The sequence below is a fragment of the Nesoenas mayeri genome (assembly GCF_963082525.1).
Source record: "Nesoenas mayeri genome assembly, chromosome: 1".
Classification (NCBI taxonomy): domain Eukaryota; kingdom Metazoa; phylum Chordata; class Aves; order Columbiformes; family Columbidae; genus Nesoenas; species Nesoenas mayeri.
Genome location: NC_137541.1, coordinates 205504405 through 205527658, shown reverse-complemented (window position 1 = coordinate 205527658; position 23254 = coordinate 205504405). Strand labels below are relative to the sequence as shown.

General features: G+C 45.6%; 1 protein-coding gene across 6 annotated transcripts; it reads left to right on the top strand.

Annotated features, from left to right (window-relative positions):
* The first annotated feature begins 9296 nt into the window (after nucleotides 1-9296).
* On the top strand, nucleotides 9297-22266 carry CCDC90B (coiled-coil domain containing 90B). 6 transcript variants are annotated; one of them, XM_080363257.1, is made up of 9 exons: nucleotides 9297-9401; nucleotides 11297-11416; nucleotides 15136-15239; nucleotides 17859-17942; nucleotides 18552-18593; nucleotides 18673-18744; nucleotides 19859-19912; nucleotides 20051-20165; nucleotides 21011-22266. In XM_080363257.1, exons 1-9 carry the CDS (start codon nucleotides 9314-9316, stop codon nucleotides 21064-21066), a joined length of 735 nt encoding a protein of 244 aa, XP_080219383.1. In that variant the 5' UTR covers nucleotides 9297-9313; the 3' UTR covers nucleotides 21067-22266. The 6 variants fall into 6 exon arrangements, with proteins under 6 accessions (XP_080219383.1, XP_080219382.1, XP_080219381.1 ...); XM_080363256.1 differs by having other exon boundaries at nucleotides 17856-17942; XM_080363255.1 differs by having other exon boundaries at nucleotides 17841-17942.
* The last annotated feature ends 988 nt before the right edge of the window (nucleotides 22267-23254 follow it).

Genomic DNA, 23254 nt, shown 5'->3' with positions numbered 1-23254 from the left:
GTGCATGCAGCTTTTGCTCTCCCTACTAAAAAGTCATTACCTCAAACCACAAGATTCCTCATCTTCCTTCTGTTTTCTCCACAACTCACGAGAGAGGAGAGTGAGTAAGCAGCTGGGCAGGTGTCTGGCTGATAGCCATGGTCAACCCACAACAGCCTTTTTCAAGCACTGCAAGGGGCTTGAGATGACAAGAGTTTTGATTTGAGCTTTTATAGCAGTTACAGCTGTTGCCTGGCAGGGTCCTGTGCTGGTCACAGAATTTGCTTGCTTTGCTGTATATCAGAGGCCAGGGCTTGTCAGCGACTGCTTTTGCTGTTTGCTGTGGTGCTTATCACTTCAATGCACCGTTCCTGGACACATTTTGATAACAGCAATGGCCATGTGCCAGGGCTGGCCTGTGGCCCTGGCACTGATGCTGTTCTGCCACTGTGTCAGCTACATTACACCTCCCTCTGCTCCTCCGGGATGGAGATGTTCAGCTCTGCTGTACGGGCTCCCAAATTTCTTGTACATCCTTACACATGCTGTTTGATCATATCATCCCCTGTACTGGGCACTGGTGATGCTACACCTCAAATCCTGTGTTCAGTTTTGGGCCCCTGACTACAAGAAAGACCTTGAGGTGCTGAAGCGAGTTCAGAGAAGGGAACAGAGCTGGTGAGGGGTCTGGAGCACAAGTGTGATGGGAGCGGCTGAGGGACCTGGGGCTGTTCAGCCTGGAGAACAGGAGGCTGAGGGGAGACCACGCTGTGGTTCCTCCTGCATGACCAGGAGGAGGACATGAAGAAGTGGAACAAAGTGCCCACCTCGATCTGGAAGCACACATACACAAATTTCAAGGAAGACCACTGCTAAGAAGCACCCATCCAAGAGGGCTGACACTCCAATTGCCACCAAGATAGTTGAAGACAACCACCAATGCCCCAGACACAGAAGAAGAGCTGAGAACTCTTCCTGGGCTTGATGAAGGAGCTTGGTCTGAGACCACAGGACTCAGTGAATACTCCAACCAGGAATAAAGAGTCCCTGTCCCTGGCCAGGCAGAGCAAAGAGACAACCAGATTTACTGGATAGTGTGGATTTGATGGCCTGGTACATGGGATTCACAGGAGGAGAAGGCTCTGGTGGGCACTGGTGCAAATGTACCCTCATGCCATCAGAGTACAAGGGACCAGAGCCCATCTGGATTTCTGGAGTGACCTAGACTGGGAATGTAAGGGTGAGTCATCTGTAGCTTGGTGAGCCCAAGAAACATCAGGACACCTAGGGAGAGATGCAACATACATATGAGCTCGTGACTGAGGGGTGGACCTGACCACTGAAGCTATTGCACCAGTGGTAGATGGCAGCGCTATGGGAGGCAGAGAGAAGACAACTCAGAAAGATAAGAGGAGCATTGGGCAACCCAGCACTGAAGACTTCTTTCCCTAACTTCCAAACTAGGATTTTATTGCCTTCAGCCACATGCAGAATCTATGTATTGAGATTTCACAATGGTGAGACACTGACACAGGCTTTGGGCTTCTCAGTAGTAGAGGACTAGTACAGAAGAAGCAATAGTTTCTGCTGACACAAGTCAGTGTGGCTCCATTGATTACAGCAACCCCATTGACTCAGACGAGACTTAATCGAATATGTCTGTGATCATACATTTTATTTCACGATCCTATTTTTTGCTTCCCCACTGGGATCTCAATGTTATTCAAGACACTGACAAGGATGAAAGTCAACAGAGTGTCATTAATACCAACCACAGCTTCAAAGTCTCTCTGTCCATTGCCCATACTCCACCTAAATTAAATTGAGTAAGATTTATCTGAGCCTGATATAACTAAATTTATCATGCAGAGGACTGACCCATCCTACCACAGGCTCCTGTGCCCCACCCTGCATATTACATTCAAAGATAATCTAATTTGTTGCAAATGTGCTTATCTAGCTGGAAAGCAGGTTGTGATAGGTACTTCAGAAGGAAGAAATCTTTCCAGAAAGCATGGCTCAGTGAATTCTTTTGTAAGACGAACACAGAATCTATTTTCTTGTTGTTGATCTGCACTGAACTAGTTTCCCACTCCCTGCTCTTTGTCTCAATATATTTCTGAAGCACAGTTAAGCTCCTAAACCCAATTCAGTTCAAAATTGAGCAGAATGCACCAGTCCTTTCTTCTGGGTTTTCCTTCAAGAGCTTAAGCAACTCTGGAGAGCTGCTGGGTAACAACATCCTGCCTGCAAGGTACCTCAAATGGTAAATGAGAGAGAAGTTCTGCCAGATATTCACTAGCAAAATGCTGAAGCACAATAGCCCATTGAGTAGCCAGCAGCCTGCCTTTGGGACACCAAAGAGAGCCAGGGCACCACACTGTGACCTGAGTAGTGACTGGAAAACAGACTTACACAGCAGAGTTCTCTCGTTCCTAAATAGATACGATCCAAATCAGAGCTGAAATGATTAAGGACAATGCTATGATTAATAGCAAGTGTCTTCTAGACACCAGCTGTCTTCTGTCCTGCTCCAGGCTGTTGCACCTTGCACACCTTTGCCTCCCAAGCTGTATCTTGCCCTTTGGCTTTGTCTCAGCACTGCGGTGAAGGTGGCATCAGAGCCAGTTCTGCTTCCTATGGCACAACCCCCAGCACTATTTCCCTCTTACCTGATGAGATGTAGCAGAACAGGGTGGGGAGGGGGCATGTACAGGTGCACATTGGGGCAGGGATGATAGATGGATGGCCCCACCACCAGGTGGATGATGAGTTGAGAGAGAATGAGGTGCTGCACTCAAGAGATCGGGCCACTTTGTAGCATGGCAAATTTCACAGGTCAAGTCCTAGCAGAGAGTTCCGCAGGTATGAAGGCAACCTCCTCCAAAAGTTCCTGTCTGGCCTCTTTACCTCAAGGCTCAGTGGTGCTGCAACACTTGGTGGTGGCATGATGCTCACTTTTCCCACTTTCAGGACTGAGGTAGAATCCTGAAGGATTCAAGGAGACAGGCATCACCTACCAAAGTTCCCTGTCTCCTTGACCATCCCTTTCCATGCTGAATCACTTAGCAGCAGGGCTGCTACAAAACTACCCAAATGACCAGAAAGAGCTCCTCAGAAGCAGTTTCCTAGGAAACAGGGTGGGCACCATGAAAAGGCAATGATGAAACTATCTTTTAGAGAGAATATGATGCTTCCAGGCTTCAACAAAAGCTTTGTGACCAGTATCTGATCACTAGAGACTGGCAAGAGGCTGACAGCAGAGAATCATAGAATCGTTTTGGTTGGAAGGACCCTCAACATCGTTGAGTCCAACTGCTAACCTAACACTGCCACTAAAATATGTCCCTATGAACCTTATCTATGCATCTTTTAAACATCTCTAGGGATGGTGACTCCACCACTGCCCTGGACAGCCTGTTCCAATGTCCGACAACCATTTCCATGAAGAAATGTTTCCTAATATCCAATCTAAATCTCCCCTGGTGTAACTTGAGGCCATTTCCTCTTGTCCTGTCATTTGCTAATTGGGAGAAGAGACCAATACCCTCCATGCTACAACCTCCTGTCAGGTAGTTGTAGACAGCGATAAGGTCTCCCCATGGAATGGACTAACAAGGGATGGATTCTCCCTGAACATCCATGGAAATAAAATCCACATGAGGCCCCCAACCATGGCTTTGGTATGGCAGTACAACTTACGGTGTGTGAACAATCACTTGGACAGTTTTATCACTTTAAACTCCTCATTCCTCATACTTAATTCTGTTTGTTGAGATTAAATAGTATCTTGCTTTGCTGAAGCTGTTGGTACTCTGTTTGACACTCGTCACAGGCCACCAAAGGGGTTTGCAAGAGTTCAGTCCAGGGACCTGTGCTCAGTAACAAGATCAATACAGAGGTTGCCATAGCCCAGGCCTCTTCTGGGGGCGGGAGGTTCTGAAGTATTCAGAGAGCAGATGGAAAGGGCATTCTGTACTCAACAACTATGAAAATCCAGCAGCAGTTTAGGTTTCTAGATGCAGCTCAGGGGATACCTAGCTTTGAAAATGTTTGGTTCATCTCATCTCAATGGACTTGCTACTGATTCAGAGGGAAAATTAACCCTAAAGTGGGAAAGATCTCAAAAAAAACAGTGAGAAAAAAGGAGACGTGTGTGCTCGTTGTTTGCAGAGTGGACTCTAGACAGATGGTCCTTTCTAGCTCCATGTACCAATGACTAAATAGCACCACCAACAACAACGCTAAACCCTTGATCTGTATCCTAAAGTCAAGGGAGACAACAGGGAGATCCCATGAAGGATACCAGATTTTGAAAAATATGTATGAAAAACATGAGGCAAGTTATCTTGCCTCATTAGTTTCCCTCTTTTCAACCACCTCAGTGGTTTCAACAGTCTTCTGTCACAGGTCCACATCTGCTTGCCCTCCCTATTTTCACCTATTTGAGAGAGGTGCTTCCCACCCCACGGCACCTTTGCAGAGCACGGCAGCACGAAGCAATCCCTGCTGCAGCCCCCATCCAGACAGACAAACAGACAATACAGAGGTGTATACGTTGTGTATTTGTAAAAGCTGTAGGATGGCTGGCTGAGAGCATAGCAATAGCAGCCCTCCACCGTGCTGGTGTAAACGACAATAAATAGAAGAGAGCAGATGGGTGAGTTGATCAGAATCTGCAGTCCTGTCGTCAGACCCTGTAGGCTGCTGCCCTCCTACGGCAAGCTGGGACGGCCGCGTTCATCTCCAGAGCTGCTCTCTGTATTATTAAAATGAACTGAGTACCAGCTCAGCACCAGCTGCCAGGAATTACAGCTTCTCAACACCCAGTTTGTCGGTTCACTGTCTGTCTGAAGCAGAAAATCAGCACCGTGGAGCACTCAGCCTTTCTGCCCTGTGAAGGAAGCCTCTGCGAACAGAAAGGACTGTGTGCTGCTAAGGAGCAATTGCCATCCTGAGCCTGCGTGTGACATCGGTCACGCTGAACAACACAGAGAAGGCATGGATCTGGGTCTCTTCTCCCTTAGTGACAGCTTTTTGCTGCTATTGTTTTGTTGTTGTATTTTTTCCAATGTCTGTATCTTGGCAACACGGGAGTTGTTGACTTGGAAACTCAGTGTTTTAAAAAGGCGAGGCTTGTTCGAGCGTTTCTGCTGAATCCTGCACTTGTTACCATGGCAGGGCTATGAAGTTAAACCTCAGCGCAGGTACCAGGCGTTTGCTTTCTTGCTAATGCTCCTCCAGCAAGTTCCTCAGCCCCTTGCCCTCTTTATCACCCTGGTTCAAACCAGTCACAATGCTTCTTCCCCCAAACATCCCGTACACAGCTCCACCTTCCACCTCATCCTAGAATGAATGAAATCAGAATGAAACCAGTGCCCTGAAGGACGAAATATCTCTGAACAAATTAAGATTCGCCCGACTGGCTCCTGTGAACAGAAGGAAACAAGGTGGGACCAAAGCTCCACGTTGAAATGCCAGCCCCTGCCACTGAGTGGAGATGAGCAGTTCATTGTCAAGAGTTTTGATAGTGGGGTGACAATAAAACCCTGGCAGATGTATTGTTAACCTCCTCTCCCCTCCCACTTCCCCCTTTTGCCCCTCCCTCTCCCCCCTTCCCACTCAGGACAGGAGATCGGGAAGGAAAGAAGGACAGAGAGAAGAGAGTTGGAAAAATTTAAAATGTTTTACTAATGCTACTGATAAGAATAGAGAAAATAATACAAAATATACAAAACCAATCTTGAAAGTCTCAGCAACTGCAGAGCTGGCCTGACAGCTGTCCTGGACTGGACTCTGCAGCCAACCGGAGCTGGATTCAGTCTGTCACTAGGCCCCAGTTCGCAGGGACGACTAGCAAGGTCCTCTCCTAATGTCGGCCATAAGCAGAAGGGAAAAAGGACGAGATCCTTGTGATCTCCCACTTTATATGAAGTATTCACGTGAATGGGATGTTCTACACAGTTGGTCAGTTTCTTGGTCACCTGTTTCTCGTCGCCCCTCTCGCGAGATGTCCATCCATGCTTATCAATAACCTCGCATTCCATTGCTAGGTTTACCAAAACATGTATCTGGTTCTCCAGGAAAATGCAGCTAATATGAAGCTTTAGCTGACAGGCAAATTCACTAAAAGAGAAACTTGTTTTTTAACAAAACCAGGACATTCATGAAGGCTGAAGCCAACCTGGCAGCAGAAGGGACCTTCAAGTAACTGAAAGTCAAAGGGGTTTTTATTATCAAGGAGACTTTTCTGCTGTGAAAGGCTAAATTTTTATGTGCCTGCGTTAAAGCTGTGAGAGAAGCTCTGGTACGAGTACCAAGGGGCCGGTTCAGGCAACCTGCACCTGCTGGCGACTGCTGAAAAATGCATCATTTTTACTCACAGATGTTTTATTTCATGGCTCTCAAACTTTACTGGATCAGTTAGAGCTTTTTCTAAGCAGTACTGCTAGCAATATTCTTTTTTGGTCTGCGCTTTTATTTTAAGACATAACTTGAGCAGCCCTGGACTTCTACAGTGAAACAGATGTCTGAGGGAGCCTGATGTATTTTATTGTAACTAGCACAAACTGAAAAGCAAGAATTCAATTTTGCAAAAATATTCTGAGGCTCTGGAATCTGCATTTTACATTGACAGAGAATCAAATGGAAACAAGTTGCCATTTGAAAGCTTCAGAGTTCAAAATCAGGATGATTCAGAGTTACAGTTTCACCTTTCAGAACTGGAGCTGGGACTGGTTTTGTATTTAAAGTCAGGAGTATTTGAACATTGGCAGGGTCAGGCTTAGAGAGGTTCACCTATGGCAGTTTTCTGAGGTGAGAGTAAGTTCAGGCCAGAGAATAAGGGGAAACCAGGCAAAATCAGGAGCAGTGTACATCATCCAAATAGAACTCGGAGAAAACAGGGCCCCTTAGACTCTGCACAGTCCTCTCCATCACAAATCTAATTCTCTGTAAGAAGAATTCAGGGCTGTTCTTTTGTCCCAAAGTCTGTCTTGGGATTGCGTGCGTGCAGTGAACGCTCAGCCCTCCTGTCACCAGACTCTGCGTTTTGGGTCAATAGGTTTGCACCTCCAAAGCAGAATTTGCCTGTTCACACTATCTGCATGGACGCTCCACACCTGCACCTCTACAGATCTGAATTGATATTAATTCTGTATGGTCTGTTGTGGGACACTTGAATTTTGTCTAGACTCTACCTGGCCAGAAATCGTTCTGGCCTGAAGGCAAGCGTCACCAGGGCTCTTACAAGGAAGGTCTTAGACAAGCTCTCCTGTGCTTGCCCACATTAAGAAGCTTGTCTTAGTCAAACTTCAGTTTAAGCGCTCTCTGGAGAATGCTCTAAGCACTGGGCACCCCATCCTTGAGTCCCATGTGCACCTCAAGGATGCTCCATCAGACCGACAACACACACAAGCAAACCAGCTGTCCCCAAGGCTGCTCAGCTGCTGCTCCACAGCCCAGCACAGGTACAGCCACCTTACAGCACAGGTACAGCCACCCTACAGCACAGGTACAGCCCCCCCACAGCACAGGTACAGCCACCCTACAGCACAGGTACAGTCACCCTACAGCATAGGTACAGCCACCCCCCAGCACAGGTATGGTCACCCTACAGCACAGGTACAGCCACCCCACAGCACAGATACAGTCACCCTACAGCACAGGTACAGCCACTTCACAGCACAGGTACAGCCACCCCCCAGCACAGGTACAGCCACCCTACAGCACAGGTACAGCCACCCCACAGCACAGGTACGGTCACCCCACAGCACAGGTACAGCCCCCCCACAGCACAGGTACAGCCACCCCACAGCACAGGTACAGCCCCCCCACAGCACAGGTACGGTCACCCCACCTGCACATGTTGTTTCAGACAGGTCTGTTACTGCAAACCAGGAGCACTGTGTGCAGTTCTGGGCACCACAGGATACAAAGGATATAAAGTTACTGGAGAGTGTCCAGAAGAGGCTATGGAGTTGGTGATGGTTTGGAGAGGAAACGGCAGGAGGAGCAGCTAAAGTCACTGGGTTTGTTCAGCCTGGGTGTCAAGAGGATGGACCAGACTCCTTTCAGTGGTGCCCAACGACAGGATTAGGAGCAAGGGGCACAGACTGAAGTACAGGAGGTTCCATCTGAATATGAGGAGGAACTTCTTTAGTTGGAGGTGCCAGAGCCCAAGTCACTGGGTTTGTTCAGCCTGGAGGAGACTGAGGGGAGAGCTCAAGGCGGCTACAGCTTCCTCACAAGGGGAGGAGGAGGGGCAGGGCTGAGCTCTTCTCTCTGGTGACCAGTGACAGAACCCAAGGGAATGGCAGGAAGATGTGCCAGGGGAGGTTCAGGTTGGACATGAGGAAAAGGTTCTTCACACAGAGGGTGCTGGACACTGAACAGGCTCCCCAGGGAGGTGTCACGGCCCCAAGCCTGACAGTGTTCAAGAAGAGACTGGACAACGTCCTCAGACACACGGTGTGAACTGTGGGGTGTCCTGTGCAGGGACAGGAGTTGGACTCCATGATCCTTGTGGGTCCCTTCCAGCTCAGGACTTGCTATGACATGATTCTATGACTTGGTGCCACCGCTGGCCTAAGATCCCAGCCGACCCAGACGGGTCTGCTCCAGCTCAGCCCCCGGCACGTCACCCGGCCCAGCCAACCGTGAGAAACGCTGGTGGGTGACACAGCCAGGCTGCTGACACCATTTGCGCTTAGAAAGGACGAGGAAGGGCCTCGGGCAAGCAGAAGCTTCACGCTGTAGCATCAGCTTTTCTGAGTGGGTGGCTCTACAGTATATATGTTCAATCCAATGAAAAAAATATCCACTAACACATTTAGACAACAAAAAGCTGTGTGTTTGAAAGCTGTTGTGTCTCAGTGAATAAAGGATGTTTCACTCCACAGTAATTTTTAGAGTTATTTTAGATTATTTGTACGTGGTAGTCAGTGTTCCTGCACTCAAACACAAAGATTTCCTTTGTCTCTTTAATCTTACGCAGACTTGGGTTTGGTTGCTATAGTCACTTCTTTAGAGCAGAAACGAGGCAAAATGAGGTTCCTGGGGACACGATTTAGTGCCAGTGCTGGGTTAAGGGTTGGACTCGATGATCTGGAGGGTCTTTTCCAACCAAAATGTTTCTATGATCCGGTGTAACCTGATTAACCAAGCGACACAACAGAAGCTGTCGCTCCTCCCCGCCGCATGGGGGCGCGGCGCCACCGCCCTCACCGCGGCCCTGAGGACTACAGCACCCAGCATGCCCCGCGGGGCTGGGCCGGAACGGGCCATGGCGGCGCCTGCGCAGTGATGCCGGTGGGCGGTGTGCGGCGGTGCCGCAATGAGGGGCGCCGCGCGCGGGGCCGCGCTGCTCGCCCGGGGCGAGGTGCGGCGAGGGTGGGCGAGGCTGCCCCCCGGCCCGCGGAGAGGTGAGCGCGGGACGGGAGCGGCCGGGTCAGCGGGTTGTGGCGACTGACAGGGGCGCTTGAGGCGGGAGGAGCAGGGAGAGTGAGCCCAGGGCTGCAGAAAGTCACCTCAAAATGGTGGCTCCGGTCGGCCTGTGGCAACAGCGGTGGGTTTTGGGGACAGGTTTGGGCTGGGAGCCTCGTGGAGCTGGTGAGGGGTCTGGAGCACAAGTGTGGTGGGAGCGGCTGAGGGACCTGGGGCTGTTCAGTCTGGAGAACAGGAGCTGAGGGGAGACCTTATCAGTGTCTGCAACTGCCTGAAAGGAGGTTGTATCATGGAGGGGGTTGGTCTCTTCTCCCAAGTTACAAGTGATAAGATGAGAGGAAATGGCCTCAAGTTACACCAGGGGAGGTTTAGATTGGATATTAGGAAAAAATTCTTCCCAGAAAGGGCTGTCAGGCATTGGAACAGGCTGCCCAGGGCAGTGGTGGAGTCACCATCCCTGGAGGGGTTTAAAAGGCGCTTAGATGTGGTTCTTAGGGACATGGGTTAGGGGTGGACTTGGCTGTGTTAGGTTTACAGTTGAAATCAATGATTTTAAGGTTTTTTTCCAACCACTATGATTCCATGATCGAGTCGATACAGGAGTGAAGTGATAGGAAAAGTGGCAACATCTCTAAGCAACCAAAAGCCTCACGCTGTAGCATCAGCTTTTCTGGGCGAGCGGCTCTACGGTGTATTTGTTCAATCCAATGGAAAAAATAAAATCTAGTAACATATTTAAAGCGCCAAAAGCTGTGTGTGTAAAAGCTGTTCTGCCTCAGTGGAAAAAAGGTGGTTTATTCCACAGTAAGTTTTTAAATTATTTGTACATAGTATTCAGTGTTCCTGCACTCAAACACAAAGATTTCCTTTGTCTCTTTAATTTTAAATCTTATGTAGAGTTTGGTTTGGGTGCTACAGCTGGTTTGGTTATAGTCACTTGTTTAGAGCGGACACAAAGCAGCATGTAACTTGATTTATCAAGTGGCACAACAGAACTTCCCTGTTGTTTAGATGACTTAAATCTTTTGAGTAAAAGTGTAGATAAGATGCAGAACAACATCTTGGTTAAGGCAGAGATCCAGCAGCAAGAAAGGTTTCAAATAAGTACTGATTTAGGAGTAACAGGGCTTTTTAGATAACAAAGAATCTATCAGAACACAATCTGTAACATTCGGGGCCCCACAAAGATAAGACGAAGGGAAAAATAAGCTTGAAATAAAGTAGGAGAAGTTGTGAGGCATCTTTTGGGAAGGCGTTCATGTAATATATAGGGTAGTACTTTAACTAATCCCTGTCTTGAAGGTTTTGGGCACAGAAATCATACTGTTTTGTTTTCCAGTTACTTTACTGGTGAATCAATAAATTAATTCTGAACACTATATTTGCATAACTTTCTAAAAAATATTAAAATCTGTATCTTTATCTTTACACATGGGACTCTCCCTGTTGGAATGGATAGTGATAGAAGAAAGTGTACAAAGAACATGTTTGGGGGGCTCTTTGAAGAACCAAATGAATGGTGTTGGCTCTTACCAGCAGAAATTGGTGATGTTTTAGAACTGCTGATGCTTTAAAAGAAGGAACATTATTTGACGTTCCTGAAATATTATAAAACAATTGATTGCGGTGGTTTCAGTGTATCAGGGTGCCTGTCTGTTGCACAGCTTCCTAATTACACAAATGCAATTAAGATCGGTGAATGAGTCCTAGTTAGTGTAGATTTCCGACGGAAAAGGGATTGATGGTTCCTGACGTGTGCTGTCAAAAGGACACAGCTTTTTGTTGCAACTTCCATACAGTTTTCCTATGAAATTAAAATGCGTGTATTGCAGGTTAACCAGGTTAAGTTTAAAGCACATGTTGTCACTTCCAGGTTTTGCTGCCACGCTCATTAGGAACTCATATGATGTCAGAAGAGTTGAAATCACTCCCCTGGAGCAGAGGAAGGTAACTTTTGATACCCATGCTTTAGTGCGGGATCTGGAAGCCCATGGTAAGTGATGTCTGATGCATAAATCAAAGGAAAACTTTTAGTTTAAGTGCTATAACTGGCACTTTTCCCAAAGTACCAATACTTGGTGTTATGAAATGTTTAGGCAACCTCTGGAGGCGGCTGGTGAAGGAGAGGCGTGTGACACTGTTTGATGCCTCTGCGACCATACAAATAACTGTTACATTAGATTTACCTTCTTTGTACCTGCAGGCAAGTTTATAGTGTCTTCCAGCTGAGGAACATAATACAGTTAACAAATGTAAAGCAACAATAACAGTTAAAGAACTGTTTTCCAGCAAAAATGAAGCCTTAGTAGAAGTTCCTTTTACTAGCCTGCTAATAGTAACTTAGGGGTTTTTTTCTAACTAGAGATATTTGCAGCAGCATAGTGCTGTGACACATTCTTAGCACCTCTGCTTTTATTTTGTGAGTGTGGCTGTCCAAGTCAAATCACAGAACCATAGAACAGTTTGGGTTGAAGGGACCTTCAAAGCTCATCCAGTGCCACCCCTGCCATGAGCAGGGACATCTTCACCCAGATCAGGTTGCTCAGAGCCCCGTCCAGCCTGGCCTGAGATGTCTCCAGGGATGGTTCATCCACCACCTCTCTGGGCAACCTGGGACAGGGTTTCACCACCCTCACTGTAAAAAATTTCTTCCTCATGTCTAAAATCTCCCTACTTTTAGTTTTAAACCAATCACTCTTGTCCTGTGACTACAGGCCCTGCTAAAAAGTCTGTCCCCATCTTATATGGCTCCTCTAAGTCCGATGAAGAGTCCCTCTAGGCCCTGAGTTCTGCCTGCTGACGGCAGCTGTGAGTCAGTGCCTGCAGAAGAGGGTCAGAACAGGGCAGATGTATCTGACACATCCTATTGTACTTTCTAAGCCTTCACTTGTTTTCACCCTGGAGGTGTTTGGGGTCAGGTATGAGTTTTAGTAACCTTCAGTGGGATTCTTTTCACAAGCTTATCCAGTCCCTGAACCACTATAAATTGATTAGTACCAAAACATCCTTTCTCCTGGAGTTTCAAACATCCGCTCCCTTTGTTCGAACAGAACAACCTGGCTTCTACAAGGTTATTCTGATACCCTCTCAGCTCTTCTGTGGGGAGAGGGAATAAACCCTTGACATCTTACGCCACTCATGATTGTGTGAACTTCTGTCACATTCCCCCATCATTCTTTCCCAAACAGAAGAGTCCTAGCTTGTTGAATTTTTCTGTGAGCAGTAGCTTTCCCACACTTTCGAACATTCGTAATGCCCGTCTGTGAATCTTTTCTGCCTCCCTCACATCCTGTTTCAAAGGGGAGGGCACAGAGCTGCTGGCACTATCTGACAGCTGAATGTTGCGCGGACTTGAACAGTGACATAGTGTGGCATCTATTTTATTCTGTTCTCCTTTTCTTAGCAATTCCTAAGGATTTTGTTTTATTGATCCCAACTAAGCATTAAGCTGATATCTACATCAAACTAGCAACTATCTCTTAAAATCCCAAGATCACAGAATCACAGAATGTCAGGGATTGGAAGGGACCTCAAAAGATCATTTAGTCCAATCCCCCTGCTGGAGCAGGAACACCCAGATGAGGTCACACAGAAAGGTGTCCAGGCGGGTTTGAATGTCTCCAGGGAAGGAGACTCCACAACCCCCCTGGGCAGCCTGTTCCAGGCTCTGTCACCCTCACTGAGAAGAAGTTTCTTCTCAAATTTAAGTGGAACCTCTTGTGTTCCAGCTTGATCCCATTACCCCTTGTCCTATCATTGTTTGCCACCGAGAAGAGCCTGCCTCCATCCTCGTGACTCTCACCCTTTATATATTTATAACCATTAATAAGGTCACCCCTCAGTCTCCTCTTCTCCAAGCTAAAGAGCCCCAGCTCCCTCAGCCTTTCCTCATAAGGGAGATGCTCCACTCCCTTAATCATCTTTGTTGCCCTGCGCTGGACTCTCTCCAGCAGTTCCCTGTCCTGCTGGAACTGAGGGGCCCAGAACTGGACACAATATTCCAGATGTGGTCTCACCAGGGCAGAGCAGAGGGGCAGGTGAACCTCTCTGACCTACTGACCACCCCCCTTCTAATACACCCCAGGTACCATTGGCCTTCCTGGCCACAAGGGCACAGTGCTGGCTCATGGTCACCCTGCTGTCCACCAGGACCCCCAGGTCCCTTTCCCCTACACTGCTCTCTAATATGTAATTTCTCAACCTATACTGGAACCTGGGGTTGTTCCTGCCCAGATGCAGGACTCTACACTTCCCCTTGTTAAATTCTCTTGTTAAAAAATCTTTCTCCTAAGTGACAGTCGGAAATTTATCCAGTCTGCGGATAGGGTTTTTTCCACTATTTGGGTCTAGTGATAATAGGTATTAGTAGTTAGAAGACTCCTAGTAGTCCACTAACAATGTTTATTTTTTTCATGCATGTCAGATTGTCAGCCCGTAGTTCCCTCCAGCTCTCCTGGGACAGTTTTTAAAAACTGACAGTGTATTTGCCACTTTCCAGCTAACAGAGGTAGGTTGGGAGGTGTCACTTGTCCCCAGTACTAATTCAGCTATTTCTTCAAGTTCCTTTAGAACACGTGGAGCGAAGTCTGTCTGTATTCAGTTTAATTTGTTCCACAAATACTTCAGTACTACAGTGACAGGGCTCTATAGGTAAAAGCGATGCATATCACAAAAGTGAGAGAGGCATTTAGTTCTTCTCAAACTGGCTGCAGGCAGTTCTCAGGCTCCGTTCTCTTGCTCATATGAATTTCTCCACATTTCCCAAACTTCTACACAACAGGGACAGTTCCTGCTACAGAGGAATAACAAAATAATGAAGTGGCAAAAATCTAAATAACCCTGAAAATTCAGAGGGACGGAAGCATCACACCTCTCAGTGGAAGGAAACTGTCATGAAGTATGCACAGCTTCTTTAGTCATGTGAAGCAATGGTGCAGCTTGACAGTACCAGTATTTCAGAAGGGAGCAGTGGCACATTGTTCTAAATGGTTTGCCATTTTCCAGCAAAAAGTTAATTGATCCTACTTTAAAAAACAGGTTAATTGAAATACAACACCTCAGTGAGGCTGCTGGGAAGAAATCCTTAGGGCAAAAGCTCTCAGCACTACATCAGATGTGGCTAAAATGACAGCTGTTGTTTTGCCACAAATCATCTTTAACACTCAGAATTGCACCAAGCTATGGACAAAGCATGATTTTTGTCATCAGAAAGCAAAAGTCCCTGCTTGAATTTGTTCTGCAGGCAATGGATGTAGCAGTTTTAAAATCTGTTTCGCACGTGTTCATATCTGTGCAGAACAATTTCAATAAATGCAGACTTTTAAATGTTATTACTCATAGCATACATGTTTTGTAGGTCAAGGTAAGTTTGGTTTTAACAGAATTTGTGCAAGTTCATTATAAAATGAAATTTTGCTGAATTATTTTTATAAAGCATGAATTGTACAGAAATTCAACCCATCAGCTGCATGCACAGACTGTTTCAGTATATTGGAAGTTAATGTGCTTCAGGTTTTTGTGGCATTAAGTTTGTGTTATTTCCAGTTAAAAGTCCCTGTGACTGGCTCCTCGCCATCAGTTTTCAGGGATCGTGTGACTTCCCATTTGCCGCTGTAGGAGCAGCACTGGAGGGTCCACTTTGTTCTGCACCTCTTGCTCTTCATCCAGCTTTCTACGATCCCCTTCACTTGTCATCCTCCGACTGTCTTCCAGGCTTTGGGAAGGAACAAGCAGAGACCATCGTGTCGATGTTGATAACCCTGTCGAATGTCAGCTTGGACACAGTCTATAAGGACATGGTTACACAGGCTCAGCAGGTAAAAAGTAATTTATGGTGTATGTATACAGCATTGTATAACTATAATGGCTCATATTTGCCATTATATATATTTAAAAGACAAGTGAGCAACTCCAGTACTGTGAGCACTTTGCTGAGAGAGGTTTTCCTAAGTTTCAAGGCAGTATTAAGAACAGCAGTATCGTACACCTTCCATCTCACAGGAGTGTTTTTCAGATGCAGCCACGATATATAAATGTAATGCCGAGATTGTGTCATTTGCTGCTGAAAAGCTCTGAAGGGGAACCAGACTCTTAACTGTGCTTTACAGCGGTAAAGGGCAGAAGAGGGGTTCAAGGAGGGGATCCTGAGACAAAACCACCTAAAATATCAGAAAATTGTCGGTGTTTTTACAGAACTTTAATAAAGATGTCAATTCTTTTTTGAGATACGCTGTTATTTGGCCTGTTTTCCTATTCGTGAACTAAAACTACTAGTAAAAGTGTTTTATTGTTTTATTCTGAGCTTAGTAAAAGCTAAATGTGGCGAGGGTGTGGGCACACACAGCACCTGAGGGCTGGTGTGAAAGTGCAGGGCCAGGAACTGTTCCCAACGGGCAGGGTTGACACAGCCGCTGTGATTCAATAGGAAGAGATTTAACCACCTGGATGTCACCTGTGGCACCTGATGTGCCCTCAGGGACAAAGCGAGCTCTGAATGACGTGGTTGTTGGTTTAAATCTGGCTGTTGGCACCAGGCAGGTCAGCACCTCGGGCACATTCCAGCGAAACATCGGGGTGTCTCCTCCGCTTTGGTGTTGAGGCTCATGCTGGTGGATGATATATGGAGGTGGTGAATCAGTTAAGCAGCATGGATGGGTTTTCTGCTGATCGTAGGGACGATGACAAGGTTTGTTTTAACAAATTGCCAAAATAAAAAAAAGAAAAAATTATCTTTTCTTGGAGGCTGGACATCTGGGCTGCTATAGCAAAGCTCTGATGCACATTAATGCTTTTAATAATTACTCAGGAAGGCTGAAATTATGTGCCATTCTGCTCAGAATCAGAGAATCATCAAATAGTTTGGGTTGGAAGGGACCTTCAAAGCTCCTCCAGTGCCCCCCCTGCCATGAGCAGGGACATCTTCACCCAGATCAGGTTGCTCAGAGCCCTGTCCAGCCTGGTCTGGGATGTCTCCAGGGATGGGGCATCCAACACCTCTCTGGCCAACCTGGGACAGGGTCTCACCAATGTTCTTCAGTGAGTTAATGCAGTTAAGTGTTCATTGCGATTTTATTTAAGCTGCTGAACCTTACTTCCAAAGGATTTTTATCTTACTGGCATTAATTCTTAATAAATGTTATTTAACTTTTTCATATAAAATTCAGAAGAAGACAGAAAGTCTTCTCTCTCTATTTTCTTCATCAAAATGTTAATCTTTCTTTTTGGAAGTCCTGTTATCTGTAAAGAAAGTCAGTATCCCAAATATAATTTGCATGGAATTGTGTTAGACAGAAACACTTTATTTTAAGGAATTTAGTTCAACATAGGACCTGAGAAATACCGTTCGCTTGGAGTCTGAATAACAGCTCTTTGTCTTGCTGGCCCTGGGCTTTAAAAGCAGTATCCCACAGAGAAATGTCATTTTCCTTGTTAAATTGTAACCTCCTGACGCAAGCCAGAGGAGAATCGCTTTGGAGATTCGATTCTGTAGAAGTGGAATTCGGAACTGGTTAGTCCAACACCAGGAAGGTGTTTTTCATTGCTTTCCAGCAATCCTGTACTAATCTGCCTCGCGCTTTTAACGCCGAGAGGACGGTGTGATATTTGTATCATTAAGTCTTTGGATGGCTTTTTGGGACTGAGGAATTGGATCCAAACCAGTTAAAGCTTCATCGGCTGCTAAATGTTCATTGAAAATGGAACCGAATGAAGGACTAAGCTGTAGTTTCAGGTCTATTTCATTTCACAGTTACTTGGACTAACCCCTCTGGCTTTTTTATTTTGCTTAAATTCAGGATTTGTGTATTAAAGCCACAGAAAAAGCACAAAGCCAGAACCTCTTGAGTCTTTCGAGCAAATTGCAGCTATAAAATTCTGTGTTTCTGTCACTTTCTTGATGGAGAGTCTCCCTATTTTTCTGCTCAGTAGCTAATTTTGTGATTTTAGACCTAAAAATCTTTCCCTTTCCCTTTCCCTTTCCCTTTCCCTTTCCTTTCCCTTTCCTTTCCCTTTCCTTTCCCTTTCCTTTCCCTTTCCTTTCCCTTTCCTTTCCCTTTCCTTTCCCTTTCCTTTCCCTTTCCTTTCCCTTTCCTTTCCCTTTCCTTTCCCTTTCCTTTCCCTTTCCTTTCCCTTTCCTTTCCCTTTCCTTTCCCTTTCCTTTCCCTTTCCTTTCCCTTTCCTTTCCCTTTCCTTTCCCTTTCCTTTCCCTTTCCTTTCCCTTTCCTTTCCCTTTCCTTTCCCTTTCCTTTCCCTTTCCTTTCCCTTTCCTTTCCCTTTCCTTTCCCTTTCCTTTCCCTTTCCTTTCCCTTTCCTTTCCCTTTCCTTTCCCTTTCCTTTCCCTTTCCTTTCCCTTTCCTTTCCCTTTCCTTTCCCTTTCCTTTCCCTTTCCTTTCCCATTGACGTGTTTTATTGTTTCTAAGGAAATAACGTTACAGCAGATAATGGCACATTTGGACTCCATTCGAAAAGACATGGTCATCCTGGAGAAAAGTGAATTTGCAAACTTGAGAGCAGAGAATGAGGTACTAATATTTTTCATTAAGCAGTTACATTGCGATTTAGGTCTTGTTGTCACCGCTGTACATTTTTGTGGAACAAAATATAAATGTAAAAGTAATGATGGATACTTTTATCAGCATTGAGGTGTTTGTAGATTACAGGTTCTGTGATTCCATAAAAATACATTTCATGGGATAAGACTTGTTCAGTTCTTCTGAATTTTTATTAAAGGATGATTCTGGTCCAGTCTCGTCACCATGAACTGTGCAATGCAAGGAGAGGAATCAGCTGTTTCTTTGCAGGAATTTAATTAAACTGGTGACTGAGGCACGTTTTGCTTTTGCTTGACAGCATTTTGGTGGTTTTCTGCTGTCTTCAGTCTCAGAATAACAAGATCATCATCATTACAAAATAACCCTTTTATTTTGAGCAAAATTCCCTGCAGACTGTATATGGCTATACACACTGAACACACCAGTTAGGATATTTAATCAAGAACAAATTGCCCCTTTGGGAGAAAAATTATGGAAGGATAATTGTGTGCACGCAGTGGTAACACTGACCTGATTGATTAACTTGGTCAGCACTTTTCTGAATTTGTAAAATCATTTTCTTTTCTCCTCTGCACGTAGAAAATGAAAATTGAATTAGATCAAGTTAAACAGCAGCTAATGGTAAGTAAACAGGAAGTACTTACACACTCCTATTAGGGAAAGTAAATAGTTATTTTAATAATATTTATTTGCTTTAAAGAATGAAACCGGTAAAATCCGAGCTGACAGCAAGCTGGACATAAACCTGGAGAGGAGCAGGGTGACAGATATGGTAAGCTGGTCTCTGAAGATACTCTTATCACACAGAATCACCGAATCGACTGGGTTGGAAAAGACCTCAGAGACCATCAAGTCCAACCCTTGGTCCAACTCTAGTCCATTGACTAGATCATGGCACTAAGTGCCATGTCCAGTCTCAGCTTAAAAACCTCCAGAGACGGTGAGTCCAGCACCTCCCTGGGCAGCCATTCCAATGCCTGACCACTCTCTCTGCACAGAATTGCTTTCTAATATCCAGCCTAAACTTCCCCTGGCTGAGTTGAAGCCCATGGCCCCTTGTCCTATTGCTGACTGCCTGGAGAAGAGACCAATCCCCACCTGGCTATAACTTCCCTTCAGGTAGTTCTAGAGAGTGCTGAGCTCACCTCTAAGCCTCCTCTTCTCCAGACTAAACAACCCCAGCTCCCTCAGCCTCCCCCCATAGGGCTTGTGTTCAAGTCCCTTCACTAGTCATGTTGCTCTTCTCTGGACCCGCTCCAGCACTTCAATCTCTTTCCTGAACTGAGGGGCCCAGAACTGAACACAATACTCCAGGTGTGGCCTCCCCAATGCAGAGTACAGGGGAAGGATCATTTCCCTTGTCCTGCTGACCACGCTGTTTTTGATACAGGACAGGATACCGTTGGCCTTCTTGGCCACCTGGGCACACTGTTGGCTCATGTTGAGCTTCCTGTCAATTAGTACCCCCAGGTCCCTTTCTGCCTGACTGCTCTCCAGCCACTCTGTGCCCAGCCTGTAGCGCTGCAGGGGGTTGTTGTGGCCAAAGTGCAGCACCCAGCACTTGGCCTTGTTGAACTTCATCCCATTGGAATCAGCCCATTTTTCCAGTCTATCCAGATCCCTCTGCAGAGCCCTCCTGCCTTCCAGCAGGTTGACACTCCCTCACAACTTGGTGTCATCAGCAAATTTGCTGATGACGGTCTCAATCCCCTCATCTAAATCACCAATAAAGATGTTAAACAGGACTGGACCCAACACTGACCCCTGGGGGACACCACTAGTGACTGGCCGGCCCAGCCCCATTCACCAGCACTCTCTGGGCCCGGCTCTCCAGCCAGTTCTTGTTTTTTGTTATTACTACAATTGTATTTTTTTTTTATCCACAGTTTACAGATCAGGAGAGGAAACTGATGGAAGCAACTACAGAGTTTCATAAAAAAGTAAGCATTGAACAAAGCTCGTTTTGTCTTGAGCGAGACACAGTTATGTGTCACGCGGCATGGTATTCCTGCTTGGCTTTGCAGAGCTAAAAGGACTAGAGATCATCGTCAAATAGATGCTGTCTTGTAATGTTTCAGGATTCAAGCACCAACAGCGTTATCTCAGAAATCAGTAATAAAATTGACACTGAAATAGCTTCCTTAAAAACGCTCATGGAATCGAATAAACTCGACACGATACGTTATTTGGCAGGTATGTAATAGGCAAGGAGGTGAGTACCAGTATTGTATCTTGGGTGTATAAAATCTTATTCAGGAGTGTATATTAAGTGAATTCAAGAAGTCAGTTGTGCAGCAGCAGAATGGTGGGATTGGGGGGAGATCTCCCCGAACCTCCTGTCCATCCTCCCCAGATGCAGTTTCAGGGTGGCAGTGCCGGTACTTTCCCCCACCAAGCACAACGAATTTCTTTCTCATTTGAGATTGTTTTCTTCACGTAACCAGTGAAATTGTTATTGTATTGGAGCTGGATAAAAAGAATAACACCTCCTATTTGGAAGTGAGAACAAGTTCAAAGGGAAACATAATTAGCTTTACTCAAGCACTAACTGAAACAGCAGCTTTACAAATCTGAAAGACAACTCGTCAGGCTTCAGAGGTGCTGCCTCAATATCCTCATGTTATGTTGGATACGTGGATTTTTAGTTCATTGTCATTTTGTTCAGTGGAAAATCCTTTTTATTATGTCTAACGCAAGGCCTGGTACAACCATCTCCTGTAACGCCATTTCCGACCGATGAGTGACAGCAGTAAAAGTCACTGTCACCTATTGCTCTCTGTCTTACCATTCCAATGTGTCCCTGAAAACGTGGTTCCTCGGGCTGCCAAGGGTTGAGCTCCCGTCTCCCAGTGTGACCCTGCAGGGTGTTACACCTAAAACAAGTTATTACCTTCTCAAATTATTCTATCACACCTGCAGCAATTTGGGAAGTTCAGGAGGCTCTGCGTTCTTCCATCTGTCTGCACTTAATTTCCTGTATGTAGTTGTTACAATTTAGCATCCAGGTAATTATTTCTTTATTTTGTTTTTCTTAACAGCCTCAGTATTCACTTGCTTAGCAATAGCGCTGGGATTTTACAGGTTCTGGAAGTAGAAGTGAAATGACTGCATCAAATATGGATGGAGAAAAGACCACCCGGGCAACACGAGTTCGAGCTGTAAATAACCTTTTTGGTTTGATGTTCTTACTGTGCACTTAAAGCCTTTTCTGAATATGTAACACTAAAGATCAAAATAATTGGGGAGGGGGAGGCAAGTAGGCAAATAGTAATATTTTATCCTCCCCTATCAAATACTGTATTTATTTCAAAGGATTTCTTATGCTAAATCGCAAAGTGTTTCTTAATGCGTTTTAGAATTAATTCGGTTTTCTTTTTGGAACGTTCCCAGTGGAACATCCTCACTCTCATATCCTCTCAAAATGGAAATGTTAAACATTTGATATGCCCTTGAAATGAGGATACTCTTCCCAAATTAGTATTCTCAATATGGGAATATGAATGCCGGATTCCAGCGGATCTGCTCTGATCCAAGTAAATTTATCTTAAATGTAGGGTCTGGATTTTTGCCTTCAGTGTTTTCCTCTCTTTTCTGATGGGTTGAAGCCTTTTGGGGGTTTTATTTGTATATAAACACACACTCTGAGGCCTTTGGTAAAGAGTCCTTGTTTTTCTTGAAAACAGGTTTACATAAGTATAAAATCTCATGTAGAACTAAAATGTCTCCATAGATTTATTTTCTTTAGTATCTCTTGCAATTTCCATAACCCCAGAGGTCAGTAGAATGAGAGATCTTCTCCATCTTGGTCTTTCCAAGGAAAATTCCTCCACTCTCGGCAGCTCCGTACAAGTAGTGCAGAGTATTTCCAGAAAACCTCAGGTATTTTGTGAGCGTAGGGTCTGGCTTGTAACATGCAAATACTCCGCATCTGAGTGGTGCTGGTGTGGTGGTTTTCATCCTCTCACATCTGGTGATGGCCCCTCTACCTCTGCAAGGACCTCACGGCTCTTCTTGCAGAGATGGGACATAGCAGGTGGGTGACTTCCAAAACCGAAGCAGTTACACCTTGTCGAGTACAATTACATATGCTCGGTTTGATTCTTTCAGTAAAATAATAAAAGTCCTTCCTGGATTAAACTTTTAAGAATAGGCCCTTTGTGAGTATGTAGTATGACTAGTGGCATTTTTATTGCAGTTTTATTCTGTTTACAGTTGAATTTGCTAGTATCCTACCAATTCTTTTATTCTGTGCAATAAATTATTTGTCATCTTCATTTAAGATAATAAAATTTAGTTTCTTATATTTCTATCTGAAAGACTGGTATACAGATTACCAGACTGTAAAAATGTGGCTTTTACAACAAGTGCGGTGCTGTTCTTTGGGGAGTTGGGGCTGTTTTTTCTGTTGTCCGTGTGTTTGGCAATAGCCGTGGGTGCTGGCAGCGAGAAGCTCAGCAGGCAGCCAGACCCCACTTGTGCCTGTTGTAGCTGCTGTCTGTGAATCCCTGTTCTTGTAAGGTAAAACTGTTTCTGAGATTCTCAGAATCATAGAATCATAGTGGTTGGAAAAGACCCTCAAGGTAATAGAGTTCAACCATAACATAGCACTGCCAAGTCCACCATTAACCCATGTCCCTAAGAACCTCATCTACACGTTTTTTAACCCCTCCAGGGATGGTGACTCCACCACTGCCCTGGGCAGCCTGTTCCAGTGCCTCACCACCCTTTCCATGAAGAAACTTTTCCTAATATCCAATCTAACACGCCTCTAGTGCAAATTGAGGCCATTTCCTCTCATCCTGTCACTTGCTACTTGGGAGAAGAGACCAACACCCTCCACACCAGAACCTCCTTTGAGGCAGTTGCAGACAGTGATAAGGTCTCCCCTCAGCCTCCTGTTCTCCAGGCTGAACAGCCCCAGGTCCCTCAGCCGCTCCCATCACACTTGTGCTCCAGACCCCTCACCAGCTCCGTTCCCTTCTCTGAACTCGCTCCAGCACCTCAAGGTCTTTCCTGTAGTGAGGGGCCCAAAACTGAACACAGGATTCAAGATGTGGCCTCACCAGGAATACAGGAGCATATTGAGGGCTCCAAAAGGAAAATCCTATCACAATAACACACAGATGAGAGAAAAATCTTTGTATGTGAAGTCATGAAATGTGTTTTAGGCATGGAGGAGAGGTCAGGATTGGCATTTCTAACCACAACATGCCTCATACCCTAGTGAACTCTCCAGCCCTGAGTCAGCCTGAGGCCTTCTGCTGCAGTTTGTCTGGCACCTG

Coding starts and splice junctions, on each gene's coding strand:
- CCDC90B (XM_080363255.1), top strand. CDS start 9,314: ATGAGGGGCGCCGCGCGCGGGGCCGCGCTGCTCGCCCGGGGCGAGGTG. Junction 15,240..17,840: donor TGGTTACACAGGCTCAGCAG/GTAAAAAGTAAT, acceptor ATTGTTTCTAAG/GAAATAACGTTACAGCAGAT. Junction 18,594..18,672: donor AAGTTAAACAGCAGCTAATG/GTAAGTAAACAG, acceptor TTTGCTTTAAAG/AATGAAACCGGTAAAATCCG.